The following is a 16,036-nucleotide window of genomic DNA, read 5'->3' as shown; positions in this document are numbered from 1 at the left end:
TGTCAAGAGAGATCTATCAAAATGCAATGGAAATAACTAAACCATCTGTTATTACCGAGTTACTATCTGAAATGAAGATTTCATTCTGATCGATCTCCCTTGAAAACTTTAAAGATGTATTCAATTTTGATATTTTGCCCTGTAACTTCGATACATGCCCACACGCTGGTCACTAGAAATGAATATTTCACCTTCATTTGGAATCACGTCGGTATATGTTTTCTGTCCTATATCCAGCATTCCAAATGTTTTCATCTTATTCCAGTTTCATGTACTTAAATGGTCAATCACTCTAGCGTAAGCTGCAAATCAGTGCCTTAGCTTTTTTTAAACAATTCTCATGCATTTCAAATATATATGCTTAAATATACTACTCGACAAACTGTGTTTAACTATGTGATCTGATGTGTATTTAAATGAAAGCTGTATATAATAAATGCAAAACGATTTAAGCCCTAATATTAACCGTAACTTCAACACTGAATCCTGCAAGAACGCAAGTATCAGGACTTAAGATATCATTATTTCTGTATATTTCATCATAAAAGAAATTGAAACAAAAATGAATTTACAAAATGAACATTTACAGCAGCAGAACCAATCTATACATGTAGCAGATAGTAGGCAATGTCGGAGATAGAAATACAATTAATCTAGACTGATTAACACTGTGTTACAGCGGTGTTCGCCATTGAAAATTGCCCATTATTAAACACAAGTATATAAACAATGCATACTGCAAATGATTCCATGACCTCCCAAGACTTAAAAGCGAAACAAACATCCAAAATAGACGTTTTTACACCAAATTCCCCTCTGCCGTAAACGGTATCCTATATTTTGACTCCTCGGTGGGATGGGCATCATTTAAAAATGCCCTCTGCGGTAAAGTTTATCATACGTAACTATACCCGGGTCCCTTTGGAGGGTCATAACGTCGGTGTAGACGTACGGACAGACTTGAAACTTGCCAGGATTATCCCCAGATGATTGATCTTTTGACTTTCGAGGTAAATTCGATCAAAATGTTTTGTAAACACTTCGAACTGGGCCGTTGAATATGATTTTCGCATCAATTTTAATAAACGTCCAATTTAAACAGCTGAATACTTCTTTATTTCGCAAAGTTGGCGACCAGGATTAATTATATAATATGTTTAGGCATTTACACGTATGCTTGCACCAGAATATTTTCATGGAAAGTCGAAATGAAAAAATACAGCTCAAAAGACTAACACCACTACTCATCGTTATTGATTTCTGACCTCTGTGGCAGCCGCATCCCTCGGCGTGGTGGACATCAGGTAATAGGGTGTGTTCATCAACGATTTAAATCTGAAATATAAACTTAATCATGGCAAATATTCAATGTGCCATATCTTTATTTATAGCTAGTCTGTTATGATGAAATTTTGCTTAGTCCAGTTCTAAACATGACATATATATATTAGGGAGACGACGACAATTAAGTTGTACCCGAATAGTGCTAAAACTTTCCAGTGTCTGTATGTAAAGCAAAAGTAAAAGATGAGTTATATTGACACTCTACTGAAAGGGCCAGCCATGTTTGCTTATGAGACACCTACATACATTGAACAACATTACTTCCTGCTTACTGTTTTAAATGTCATGTGCCAGGCAGGTAGGCAATCGGTAACCATTCTTTCACTAGCTTGCCAGACACCAACCGGTCTTCCTTCAGTAACAAAATCCGCCTCTGATACGCCTCAAGATTCCAGGGAAATGCCTTATCTATTATTAGGCAACCACAGCTCTGGGTAAGTGTAAATAAAACAAACGTTTGATACCTAAGGGACAATATCTTTATATTTTTTAAAACTTAACTGCAGTGTACAGCTTGCAAATTTATAATTTAGCGCGACATATAGAACTGGAAAATGCTCCATGGCATTTGACTATGCTGGTAAAAGTGGCAAGCGCTTCCATAAATACGAGATTAAGGTAGCAGGGTACACTTCGAATTTTGGCCCCCGTTAATATTTGTAATAATTAGAACTTCGTGATTTTGGATGTCTGTAAATTAAGGTGAGAGATAATGATTATTAATTCTTCAGAAAATTTATACAACTGATACATGTAAAATTCCGATGTCAGTTGGAAAACTAACTGCTGGTAACTTTGTATGATCAATGAGACACCTTTTCGCGGAAAAATTCAAATCACGGAAGGGTTCTGTGCTTGTTCATTGATACTCAGGAACATTTTCGCTATTTTGTGAAAAAAAAAAAACGAGCTGGATGGGCCCCCATTCCGTTTATATCCTGACGTTCAGTAAGGACTATTAAATTGAGAAATGCAATAAAATTGGACATTGTTCTTGCAGCGGGATCATTGCAAGCTGTTCAAAAAGTGCAAAATTGATGATTTTGGCATGCTATTTTTCATGGATGGTGTAAACCTTTCGTTTTGATAACTTTCTTTATTCTTGTATGAGAATCCTGATCTTGCAATTAATTAAAAGCACAAAACATGCACGCAATTTATAAAATGGCCACCCTGATTCTGCTCATAAGGGAAGTGCAATATTGCGACTAGCTACATGTAAGACCGTCCGTTCCCAAAATTTTCGCATCTAAGTGTACCCTGCTACCTAAAACATGGCTATCGCGCAATCTTTTTTCATCCTTTCCAGTGTATTGTTTGTAATAATAATGCCGGGAATAAAATTTCAAACACGGAACTAAGTAATGTTATTTACATGCAATTTTATTAAGGATTCTGAATATTATTTACATGCAATTTTATTAAGGATTCTGAATATTATAATCGTTATTTCTATTATACAGTACTAACATTAATTCATACTTGTGTTTTTAATGACCATGTAATAGATGTAATACAAAGAATCAGGATCTATAACTGGATCAACGTAAAACACATTTAATTGTCAATGTTATTACAGAATTACTTTCAAATATCAATAAATGAAATACATTCAATAGACTTCCTTGCTATAATATTTCCCAGCGTTCGCTTTAAGCGGCAAAGTAAAATTTACGCTTTGTGAGAAAAAAAAATGATGCATTTCTCGGTCATTACAAACTCAAAAACAATGTTCTTTATTAAGAAAGTGAATAAACTGGAGTGAATGTAAAATGGCATATTAGTTTGATTACAAGATATCAGGTGCAAATGAACAATCATTATTTGGATAATAGGAAAAAAATCGCACCGCGTTAGAATAATCGTTTAAATTCAAGAGGGATATAGTGGAGTAGCGAACTTAATTAATTGTTAATAATTTCAATAATTGACTAAGATCCTAAATTTTGGCTAAATAGGCATTTGAAATGAAAATATTTAGGCTTCTGAGAGGTATGATATATACAGCACAAAAATGATGTAATATCGCAATCTGTGTGCGTATTTTACTTATAAGATCAAATGACTTCACTCAATAACACCAGATTACACCTTGTCCGCTCTTGATGACCTGATATATTTCATATTGGTTATTAGTTCTGTAAACTGGATAGATATCTGGTAGTTTTATTATTAGTGTTAAATCTTGATAAACTCAGCGAATACTGATTCTCTCTAACCATATTATTTTCATTTACTGAATAGCCTATCCCTTATCCGGTCACTAACAATTTATTTATTTATTTATTTGGATTTTACGGCACACCAACACAGTATAGGTTATATGGCGCCAAACAGGACTACACATTTTGGTTCCACATGTCACTAACAAAGTAAGAAACTTATCTAAATTGTACAAAAAAAAAAAAATACATGACCTTGAGGTCAAGGCGCAAGTCTGTGGACAGTCAGATCAAAAATGTAATATGTCTCAGTCAATGCCAATTAACCGAAATGTCATGTTTTATTTGTTAGATACCAAATTATGAATCTATAAAAGTTTGGTTTCATTTGATTTAGTCACACTAACACAGTTTTGGTTAAGGAATTAAAATTTTTGATTTACGTTTCATTTTAATCGAAAATAATAATATAAGGTATGGGATTAAATCTTGTTTATCTGCTAAAATCATAAAAATACAGTAAAACCAAATAGTAAGACCCTACAAGTCGCTTCCTGTATAAGCAGGAGCCTTGACATAAACAAGTTAAATAATTGAATACAATACAAGGAAGACAAGTATAAACTGTGCAACAATATTGCTTCAAAATATTTTGAAGTTTCAATCCATACCCACTAGTCGTCAATGAAATACAAAAAAAGTTACAAAAATGCTTAGTGGAAAAAGGGGATAAATTTGTGAAAACATGCAGTTCAAAATCGTCACAGGGTACATGTGTTAAACGTTTTGATTTGTTCCCATGGAGATACTACCTTACACACTTAATAAAACACTGCTTGGTGAAAAAGTTATAGTACCTTTGTAAATCATGTCATACAATCACATAAACAAGTGAACAAGTTTGTGAAATTTCAAAGCATTCTAACTAGCGGTTATTGCGACACCAGCATACATACAACAATAACCTGCAGAGAGCAGCGAGGCTGAACTATTCAACAGCTTTGTCATGGAATGAATACGTCGAAAATGGGGCATGATTTTGTAAATGTACCAAAAAGTGTTATGGAACCTCTGAAATGCATGCCAGATCATCACAATGGACAAGTGTGTGAAGTTTTAAAAAAGTGCAAAATATAGTAATAGAAATTGTGCAAGGCATGTCAGATCGTCACAGTGGACAAGTGTGTGACGTTTCAGTCCAATCTGTGGACACTGAGATACCAGGCAACATACAAAAACTTAACCAAACATTGCTAAGACATAAATGGGGCATAACTTTGAAAAGAAGCAAAATAAAAGTATGATTTCTACACACTGCATGTAAGACTGTCACATTGAAAGAAGGTAAAGGTAATGTTGTTCTCATGTTAATTCTGTCTTCTAGCATTTTTTAAAATCATTTAAACAAGTGAAAGAATTTTTAAAATAAACACACTAAAATGGCTGCCTCCATGATCGGCCATTTTCTTAAGTTTCAAATTGCCATATCTTTTTCAATAGTGGTCCGATTTTAAAACTTCTTTCAGCGTTATGAAAACATATTATCAGGCTTTTTTGCCCTAGTACTTGTAGTGATCATATATATACCAGATTCCATATAAAAGTTTAACTTAATCGGGACACGGACGCATACTTCAAAGTCTAAGAACCGAGGAGTAAAATACAGTTGAGCTAAAATTAAAATAAAGTTATGGAACCTGTGTATTGCATGTCGGGTCAAAGAATGTGAAATCCTAGTAGTAACTGTGTACATACAAAAAAAAAATAACACAAACAAGTGGCATAAATTCATGAAAAAGCAAATGTGACCGACAAAAAGTGTGTATTGCATAGGCCTACCAGTTCATCACAGTCAATAAAGGAGAGACGGTTCAGCATATCTACACTAACCAATATCAGGGCCGGATCCAGAAATTTTTGACTGGGGGAGGGTGGGGGGTGGCACCAGTCTTGAACGAAGACATCACTGCCAAAGCGCATAGCAAAATATTGGAGGGGGTGCCTTTGCCCATGTTAGCTAGGGGTTCAGGGGGTCAGGGGGCTCTCCCTCTGGAAATTTTTGAAACACAGGTATGAAATGGTGGCCTCTGGTGCATTTCTAGGTCTAAATTTTGAGAAAAAATTATTCCTTTGCCAGAAAAGTAGGGTGCATCTTTGATGAGTATAGGTCACTTCTCGGCCAACTGTGGTGTGTGTGTGTGTGTGTGTGGGGGGGGGTCCCCTCGGGCAGGCCCTGGATCCGGGCCTGAACATAGAATAATAAATTTTAAATTCTCCAGTACACAAAATAAATTCTTTTAATTGCATTATTTAGACGTGTTTGTGTCTTGACGGTCAAATATGATTTAACACACGCTTTGAGTCAGTGATAAACGATACTAACTATCAAACAAGCCAAAATAATGAACAAAATAATATTCTCGGACTTCTCAATAAGTAGTCTCTGGTCGATCGTTCAACCACTTTGCAATTCCTGGTGAAGCTGCAACCTTGTCAGAATGTTCTCTCAAAAGTGGTCTGTCTTTGAACGGATCGAATTGAAATTCATCAAGCAAATAAAGAGTGTCATATATCACGACGTCACCAAGCGTAAACTGAAAAATAAAAGAAAACATCACTAAATGTAGTAAACTTTAAGAGTTAGCAGCAAATGCAAAGGGGTATGGAAATATAAAGAAACTGAAGTTAACTTAATGTGTGTAAAAAACAGGGGTGAAGCAGGGAAAGGAGAAGGGATGAGGGATACTAAGAAACAATACTAGTATCAAGAAACTGAAAAAGAAATAACAAGACCGCGGGCGGGGGTGGATGGGAGGATGGAATGAGGATGGTGTAGCTATTATATATTATATATTATATTGTCTGACTTAATTCTAAAAAACGAAAATATTACCAAATATTTAATCGGCATAACAAAAAAGGGAACTTTCTCTAGTGGCACTTAGTCGCTGAGTAAACTTTGATAGACGTAGTTATTATACTTTATGACACAACCTCCGGAAACCGTCTTCAGTCTCCAGATCACTGTTACCTTGATCGTTAACCTATTGACCCCAAAAAAAACAACAACAAAAAAACCTAAAATGATGCAATTTCGTCTCATATAGTTTGAAAGCTGTGGAGTCCAGACACGGCGTATTTTGTTTACGAACGTACGGACATCGCCATTACATGTTCTTTGATCTTCTGGCCTTTGAAAGATCATGCTGACAGACCTATGACTGAGAAACGTCTTACCTCTCCTCCGCATATTCTTTTTGGAATGAGAAATATAACATTAGATTTAGACACAACGCTATGACAAATACGAACGTCTGCTCAATCATACCTATCATCCTACCGAATAATGGATTTGTTTCTGCAAGGAATGAGAAAATATAACATTAAGATTTAGGACTCAACGCTTGAAAATCGCTCTCTGTCAATATGGCATGAACTTCTACCTACTGATCACGGAGTCTCCAAGGACGGGTGGTTTAGGTAGATGACTTCAATTCACTTGTCCCTAACCAATGTGGGTTCGAGCCTCATTCGGGGCGTTGAATTCTTCAAGTGAGGAAGACATCCAGCTGCCATAAGGAAGATCGGTGGTTCTACCCAGGTGTCTGCTCATGATGAAATAATGCACAGAGGGACATCTGGGGTCTTCCTCCAAAGTCGCCATGTTTAAACCCAAGAAAACAGCTACTGTTCCCAAAGCAAAACCACGTATCTTTCAAACGTCAGGTAAACGAAGTATGTTTTCAATAATTTTAATTTAGCTCTTAAGTAATGCTTGCTTTTATAACTTCTGACCCTTTGAAATAGTGACACTGAGGTCAAAAAATTTGGCAGCTACATTTGAAAATTTTTAAAATTTATAGACAGGAAACCATTTAATTGGTCTGGCGACCAGTCTACAATATGTGAATTATGCATCAGCTCACTTGGCGAAGTCCAGTTTGTCATTATGTTTGGAGAATCATAAAGCTTTGACAGACAGGAATGAGATAAACTGGGGTAACTTGCCTTAGAACCAACTAGAAAACCATTTCTGTTTTCCGTCAGGCGCTTCTCAAAGAAGTCCAGATATCTTTGCATTGTCTTATTTCTAAATGTATCCATTAGTTCTCTCTGCAAAAGAAAAAACATTGTTTTTTTTTCATATCTAGAACTAGCAAGAGCTGTCACAGGAGACAGCGCGCTCGACTATTTCGATACTGGTTAGTAACAATGGGCATATCTGAGGAAAACTGGATTAATTACAGTGTAATAGCAATGTTTAATTACTCCTATGCGGGTGAAGGTATTGGACAATAGCTTATGTCTGTGTCAAAGGAATTTAGTATTTAGAGAAATAAAGATAAAGTCATCAAAACATAAAGTAAGTATAATTCTAAGCAAAAAGGGGGCATAATTCACGAAATATTGGTGCAAGGGTGATGCACCTTGAGTCATAATTATGATGTGAGTGATGATGTGTAACAACTACTTTTAAGTTTGAATCAAATCCATTTACTATCAAATAACCGAGATAGAGTGAAAGTGCACCAAAACTTAAATATGAAATTCTAAGTAAAAAGGGGAGATAATTCATGAAATACTGGTGCTGGAGTTATGATTATTTTGTTATATGATGTGAATGATGATACAAAACAACTATTTTAAGTTTGAATGAAATCCTCTCTGCAATACCAGAGATATGGTGTAAATGCATCAAAATCAACCTTAAATTCTAAGTAAAATGGTGCATTATTCATGAAAAATTGGAGCTAGAGTTATGGACCTTGTGTCATATGATGTGGGTGATAAGGTAGAACAATATTATAAGTTTGAATCAAATCCATTTAGTAATAACTGAGATAGAGTGAAACTGCACCAAAACATTAACATGAAATTCTAAGTAAAAAGGGGGATAATTCATGAAATATTGGTGCAAGAGTTATGACCCTTGTGTTATATGATATGAGTGATGATGTGGAACAACTATTTTAAGTTTGAATAAAATCCATTCAGTAATAACCGAGATAGAGCGAAAGTGCACGAAAACTTTATCATGAAATTCTAAGTAAAAAGGGGGCATTATTCCTGGAAAATTGGTTCCAGAGTTATAGACCTTATGTCATATGATGTGGGTGATGATGTGGAACAACTATTTTAAATTTCAATCAAATCCATTCAGTATTAACTGAGATAAAGTGAAAGTGCACCAAAACTTTAACCTGAAATTCTAAGTAAAAAGGGGGATAATTTATGAAATATTGGTGCAAGAGTTATGGCCCTTGTTCCATTTGATGTGCTTGTTGCTGAGGAATTACTATATTAAGTTTGAAACAAATCCATCAAGTAATTACAGAGATAAAGATAAAGTACATCAAAACTTTAACAGAAGTGCGGACGCGGAAGGACGCCGACGCCGACGACGAACCGACGCCGGATCAAGTAGGGCAGCTCTACATACTTCGTATAGTCGAGCTAAAAATGAAATAATACACATTTCATAAAGTGGGTAACATGTATTTCACAACTTGGAACCTCAAAGAAAAGCCAATATTTAATGTTTTTGTTTCGAAAAGGAACGGCACACTGAGGCCTTATTTACATTGATAATGTTTTCTTCAAGTCATAGGCAATAACGCATATTATTACCATAAGCAGCAGATGATAGCCAGGGTCTTCCGTGGCCGGTTGGTTAAGGTCGCTGACTTCAAATCTTTTGCCCCTCACCGATGTGGGTTCAAGCCCCACTCGGGATGTTGAATTCTTCATGCGAGGAATAGAAGTCATCCAGCTGGCTTACGTAAGGTCGGTGGTTCTACCCATGTGTCCGCCCGTGATGAAATATTGCACGGAGGCGCCCCTGGGGTCTTCCTCCAGCACAAAAGCTGGAAAGTCGCCATATTACCTGAATTGTGTCGGTGCAACGTTAATTAATTTATTTATTTTGTTGGGTTTAAAGTCGCACCGACACAATTATAGGTCATATAGCGACTTTCCGGCTTTGATGGTGGAGGAAGACCCCAAATGCCCCTCCGTGCATTATTTTATCAAGAGTGGGTACCTGGGTAGAACCACCGACCTTCCGTAAGCCAGCTGGATGGCTTCCTTACATGAAGAATTCAAAGCCCCGGGTGGGGTTCGAACCCACATCGATGAGGGGCAAGTGATTTGAAGTCAGCGATCTTAACCACTCGGCCACGGAGGCCCCTGGGTGCAACGTTAAACCCAATTAAAAAAACAAACAATCAAACCCAAATATGACCAATTGATGAAATGATTGTGGCCAGAATTTGAACACATTCCACTTTCTTGGTAAGCTAATAAAGAGCCCTGTTGAAAAGTAAAAGATATAAGAGACAAAATACTATAGTCCACTTTGTGTCATACATGAAAATTTATCATCACCTATCTTTGTTAATTTTTTTTTATCTCGTTCAAATTCGATTATTGCCAGTCTGATATTTAATAGAATGCCATATCTAACTATGTTTACATTCTAGCCCATTCCTGTCTGTTAGTTTTAGTGACATTTAAAATAATGTTTTAAGTCAAGTTTATGAGGTAGATATTCTATAGCTGGCTACAGGTATGTGTCCTTAATAGTGTATTTCACTGGGTTTACACCTAAGAGTCAAATTTAAATTGTATATTAATTTCCAATAAATATTCAACATGTTGCATTTCTGACTAGATAAGACAGGTTTGCACTGATTAAACATGAATGTTATTTTACATCACGCATACACATGAAAAAATGAAAAACAAAGACAAACATCAAACGGGGAATGCCACGCACCAAAAACGCAGCCTCCTCAAAACGAAACCCACAGCACGCAGACGCGTGCACCACACACACACACACACACACACACACACACAAAGCCAACACATCAGGACAAAACGAACAAACAAAGGAACACAGAGGGGCACCGCCTTGGAACGGTCAGTGGCAAAAACACCACTGGGGAGCTTAAACCGGTTTATGGTGCGCACCCAACCTCACTCTTACCCCCACCATGTTCCAAAGACACGGGACAGTGTAAATAAAAGTAATCCCATCCAGGTGAACCTCTTACACACGTAATAGAAACAAAAAGGCATGGCATGTAAAACACAAAAATGCTCGTGTATAAATATATAAAAAGCAAACCTTAAGTACCAAAATACGTATGTACTCAATGCCTTTTCAGAAGACAGAGCAACAAGAGAAACACCCTTAAGGGCCCGACGAAACAGGCCAGAAGACAAATATCAAAACAGTTCAGACCTGTTTTTTTTTTACTGTTATAGACCAATTTTTATTTATACAAAAGCTATGTCATCAGTGTCAAGTTAGACTTTTGGTAAGGTAAAACCATTTATATTAAGCAGTTATGTGCTGGTAATATATAATATCAATTGCCATGTAACTCCATGGCATATGACTGCAATACTCTAACAAAACGCCATACTACCGTCTTATCTAAGAGCCAAAAAAATGAAAGTATTGTTTTCAGGTTAGAAACAGAGCAGATGTCAAGCATAGTCGTAGCAATATGTCGCGTACCGATTTTAGTCCGCCCACTATGCAGCCTGATTCATGGCATTCAATTTTGTTTCATAACACTAAATTTTCAAACAAACAGATTTCCGCAAAGCGCTGTAATATACGCCTAAAGTTTAGAGCAGAAAAGGAGAAAGTAAAATTTAAAGACAATTTTATTCCAGAGTGTGTGTCTTAGGGAATGTAATGTTGCTGGTGGGTGGGCATAACGGTGATTTGGTATGCGGCAGTGGCTCATCACCATTCACCTCTATTCATTCAAGTTTAAAGTAATTCGAATTTGTGCTCCGGGCACAAAATATAACGGACAGTTTTGACATTTGAACTTAACTTGGTACCCTGACCCTTGACCTACCGACCCGGTTTATGCGGTCTGTACATTATCACAGCGCAACCTACCTATATGCCGTCAAGATACGAGGACTTTCTGTGAACATGTCTTGATATTGTTTTACAAGACATTTATTTGAATAATTTGGTTTTCAGACAACTAAGGGCTGATTTTTATGTCCTTATATGTTTCCGACCCTCCTATTCTGATAAGATCAAACAAATTTTCTTAGTCACCAACCACCCCTGTCTGTGTACTTCCGTCGCCCTCGATCACTGCAACACTTCCTGCAAAATATCGTTTCTTTCCTCATACTTCAAGAGTAATTTGATATGGTAAAGCCCTATTTTATCACCTAATTTTATTTTATAGTCCATTTTATTGAGAACATCAACTACCTCGTAAGGTCCTTTCCACTGAAGCATTTACTCATAGTATTTAGTTGGCAAAAGAAACAACACTTTATCTCCGATTTTCAAATTTCTGTTTCTGGCACTCTTGTCCTTAAGGTGTTGGTACGTTTCGTGTGCTTCATGAAGACTTTCTCTACCTTACATGTTCCTCCAGTCGATTCCGTAAGTCTGATACATATTATAGCTGTTTCTTTTTTCTGGCGTTTCAGCTTCAGTCCAAAGTTCTTTAAGTACTTACATAGGTCCTCTGACTGTCCTGCCACAGAGTAGTTCAAATGGTGAGAAACCGGTACTGGCCTGTGGAACCTCTCGATATGCAAACAACACTGCTGACAAATATCTGTCCCAGTTTTTGGCTTTTCTTGACACATCTTTTTCAACATATTCTTTAATATACCATTCATATGCTCACGATATCCCAGTCTTATGGTATTTTTTGATACATCTTTATCAACATACTCTTTAATATACCATTCATATGCTCACGAAAACCATTGCACTTTGGGTTACTAGTATACGGTGTTGTAAACATTGGTTTCAGAGAGATGGGCCTACACATTTCTTCCATCAGCTTCGAAGGAAACTTACAGCCTCTGTCACTCAAAATCGCAGACGGAAATCCAACTCTAGAAAATATATCTAACAGAGCTTCAGCGACCCGACGGGGCGCTTGGCAACGCCGGGTAAATCAAATGCTTGCCTTAATCTACAGTCAAATTGAAATTTACGCCACAACCTTTAAGAACATAATGAAAAGACTAAATATAACTCTATACTGTACCGATAAGGGGAAGTAACACTGTATTGGAGTTTGAAACACAATATTCAGTGAATCATTTTTAATTTAAAGTAGAATAAAATAGATATAGAATAAAAAGGTTATTTAGCGGCTCGTCCAATATGGTTTTCTCAGCTGGGTACTCGCCCAAATATATCTCCGTATTGTACAGAACAATGTTAAATAACCTAATTTTATAGGATACATGAAACTGCTACATCTACATGTTCTTCCCAGCCAGCATTCTATATCAGCCCGATATCAAACCGACGTCTTTGTCTATAACGGTCCGATATCGGCTTCAATTTCGGCTGCTAATAGGAATGATGTCGGCCCGACGTCGGCAGACGGTATCGGACCAACATCATAATGACATTGGTCCGATATGGGCAAACGATATTTGGCCAACATCAAAATGATATCGGCCCGATATTGGCAGATCATATAATGGTCGCGAAATAGTGTGACACACAGTGCTTTATCAAAGTTGTCTTAAAATATACAATTAATAAATTCTCAGAGTAATTTTCTTGAGAACTGATGTATCTCGCATCATTTGTATGATGCTTATTTGATTTTATTGATACGATATTTTTCACAATATAAACTGCATGTTTTATACGGTTACGCAAGCGTTCTGTATATCATTAACACTATTAAAATTGTTCGATTAGAATTTTAAACACATTTATATTTCCAATGTTTTGTAAAAATAAATATTACTATGGCAGCATTTTACATAAAAATAAAAATGCATCTTAATTATTACCTTCCTTTATTACATATAAAATTTTAATAAATGCCGTCTACAAATTTTGTTTGGAACCCAGTTTGATAAATTCTGGCATTCATCATAATTATTTGCTTAATAAATTAGCACAAATTAACAATTAGATCACTTTTTAACGTTTATCAATAATATTTTGAAAAATAATATGTCCGATGTCAATCCGACGTACGAAATAGTTACACAAATTTACGTCGATCTATCGATTTCAATATTTTGCGGCACTACAACGGCCCGACGTCGGTCCTACATCTGCACATTTTGCCGACATTCCGACATTATACCTATATCGGGCCGATATAGTCATGCTGATTGGGTTAGTGATAATTATACAGACAAATATAGGGTTCAAAGCTGTACACTTTAGTGTTGTGTTCTACATTTCCATAGTACTAATATAGACAATAGGGTCATGATGGCACTGGAACGCTAACCTGAGTAATATCAGCTGTATGTTTCAAAGGTCAAACTGATGCTAAAATATTAGGAAGTAGGTCAGTAGGTCACATTTAGGGCTACTGAAAGTCAGTTTTTAGATCGGTATGCAAAACTGTACATGTCATCCAAATTTCAAGAATGTGTCTTAAAAAAAACCCAAAGAAAGTATGTCAGTAGGTCACATTCACGGTCACTGAAATTCAGTTTTAAGATCAGTCTGCAAAACTGTACATGTCATACAAATTGCAAGGCTGTATCTTGAAAAACAAGAAAGAAGGTCAGTAGGCCATATTCATGGTCACTGAAGTCAGTTTTAAGATCGGTGTGCAAAACTGTACATGTCATCCAAATTTCAAGGCTGTATCTTAAAAAAAACAAGAAAGTAGGTCAGTAGGTCAAGGTCACAGTCAAGTCATCCCAATTACTTGGGGTCATCGGGTAATTATAATTATACAATCTAGGAAATATAATCAGATAATTTTTGAAGTATTTATTCCTATATAACTTATATACAAGTGACCCCCGGGGCGGGGCCTCTTTTCACCTCAGGGGCATAATTTGAACAATCTTGATAGAGAACCACTAGGCAATGGTACGTAGCAATTATCAACGGCTTAAGCATTGAACTTTCAGACAAGAAGATTTTTATTTTTTTTCCTATTTAAGTCTTTGCAGGGCCTCTTTTCACCCCATGGACATAATTTGAACAATTATGGTAGAGGACCATTAGGCAAGCAACATACCAAATATCAAAGGCCTAGGTCTTGTGGTTTCAGACAAGAATATTTTTAAAGTTTTTTTTTCTATATAAGTCTATATAAAATTGGGACCCCCGGGGCGGGGCCTCTTTTCACCTCAAAGTAAAAATTTGAACAATCTTGGTAGAGGACTACCAGGCCATGCTACATACCGAATATCAAAGGCCTATGTCTCGTGGTTTAAGACAAAAATATTTTAAAAGTTTTTTTCTTATACATATCTATGTAAAACTTGAGACCCCCGGGACGGGGCCTCTTTTCATCCCAGAGGCCTAATTTTAACCATCTTGGTAGAGAACTACTAGATGCTGTCACATACCTAATATCAAAGCCCTATGCCTTGTGGTTTTTGACAAGAAGATTTTCAAAGTTTTTTTCCTATATAAGTCAATATAAAGCATGTGACCCCTGGGGCGGGGCCATATCTGATCCTAGGGGAATAATTTGAACAATCTTGGTAGAGGACTACTAGATGATGTTACATACCAAATACCAAAGCCCCAGGCCTATTGTTTTTGGACAAGAAGATTTTCAAAGGATTTCCCTATATAAATAAACCATGTGACACCCCAGGGCGGGGCCATATTTGAACCTAGGGGGATATTTGAATTTACTTGGTAGAGGACTATTAGATGATGCTACATACCAAATATCAAAGCCCTAGCTACTGTGGTTTTGGACAAGAAGATTTTTAAAGTTTTTCTTTTCGATTGCCATGGCAACCAGAGTTCTGAATGGAATTCAATTTTTTGATTACATTTCAAAGAGAATCATGCAAGGAACATTCCTGTGAAGTTTCATCAAAATTGGACTGGTGGATTAGGCTGGGAGGTGTTGACGGATGACGGACGACGCCGTACGCCGGACAATCACTGACCACAAAAGCTCACCCTTGAGCACGTCGTGCTCAGATGGGCTAATAGTTGTTGAATATAGTGTTTAGTGTTGAGCAGTTAAACTTATTTTACAGAATACATGAATCTGAACACATCTTCACAGTGATATCAATAAAGATAAGTTCTGATTTTAATGTTGCAAAGCAAATTAACTTTAAGTTTTTTTTGCTCTCCGTTCTTTTATTGCTATCTATATAGACAATTTAGTGACTATAGTGCTCAAAGTTGTACATAGAGGATATGTGTTTGTTTGAGTGAATATGGAATATATCTCACTGAGAAGTGACAAATTCAAATATTTTCATGAACGCGTAGCACGAGTGAAAATGCGAGCTTTTTCTCACTTTGGGGTGAGATATTCTATATTCACGAAAAGCAAACATTTTTTTTTTATTTTACGCTTAATTACGTTGAGATATGCATTTTTGCAACAAATCTTAATCTCAGCGCGCGTAAACGAACACGACGTCAAACGTGTTGTGACGTTAGTAAGACGCGCACGAGATAAAGTTCCTTTTTATTTTATTTCTTGCACGTTATGAAAACGTTATGAAATTCACATTTAGTAAAATAATATGGTTCGCAAAAATATACTACAAGAACAAAG

General features: G+C 36.4%; 1 protein-coding gene across 1 annotated transcript in view; it reads right to left on the bottom strand.

Annotated features, from left to right (window-relative positions):
* Positions 1–2,759: 2,759 nt before the first annotated feature.
* The window catches only part of LOC123527591 (glutathione S-transferase 1-like), a 76,572-nt gene continuing 63,295 nt past the window's right edge, over positions 2,760–16,036 (bottom strand). Inside the window, exons 4-5 of the mRNA XM_045307165.2 lie at positions 7,515–7,619; positions 2,760–6,100 (exon numbers count right to left, since the gene is read on the bottom strand). Of these exons, the coding sequence (XP_045163100.2) occupies positions 5,936–6,100; positions 7,515–7,619 (270 nt within the window). The 3' untranslated portion in view covers positions 2,760–5,935. The remainder of the gene's footprint in view (positions 6,101–7,514; positions 7,620–16,036) is intronic.

This window comes from Mercenaria mercenaria, chromosome 14, assembly GCF_021730395.1.
Source record: "Mercenaria mercenaria strain notata chromosome 14, MADL_Memer_1, whole genome shotgun sequence".
Classification (NCBI taxonomy): Eukaryota; Metazoa; Mollusca; class Bivalvia; order Venerida; family Veneridae; genus Mercenaria; species Mercenaria mercenaria.
This window is presented reverse-complemented; position numbering and strand designations above follow the sequence as displayed.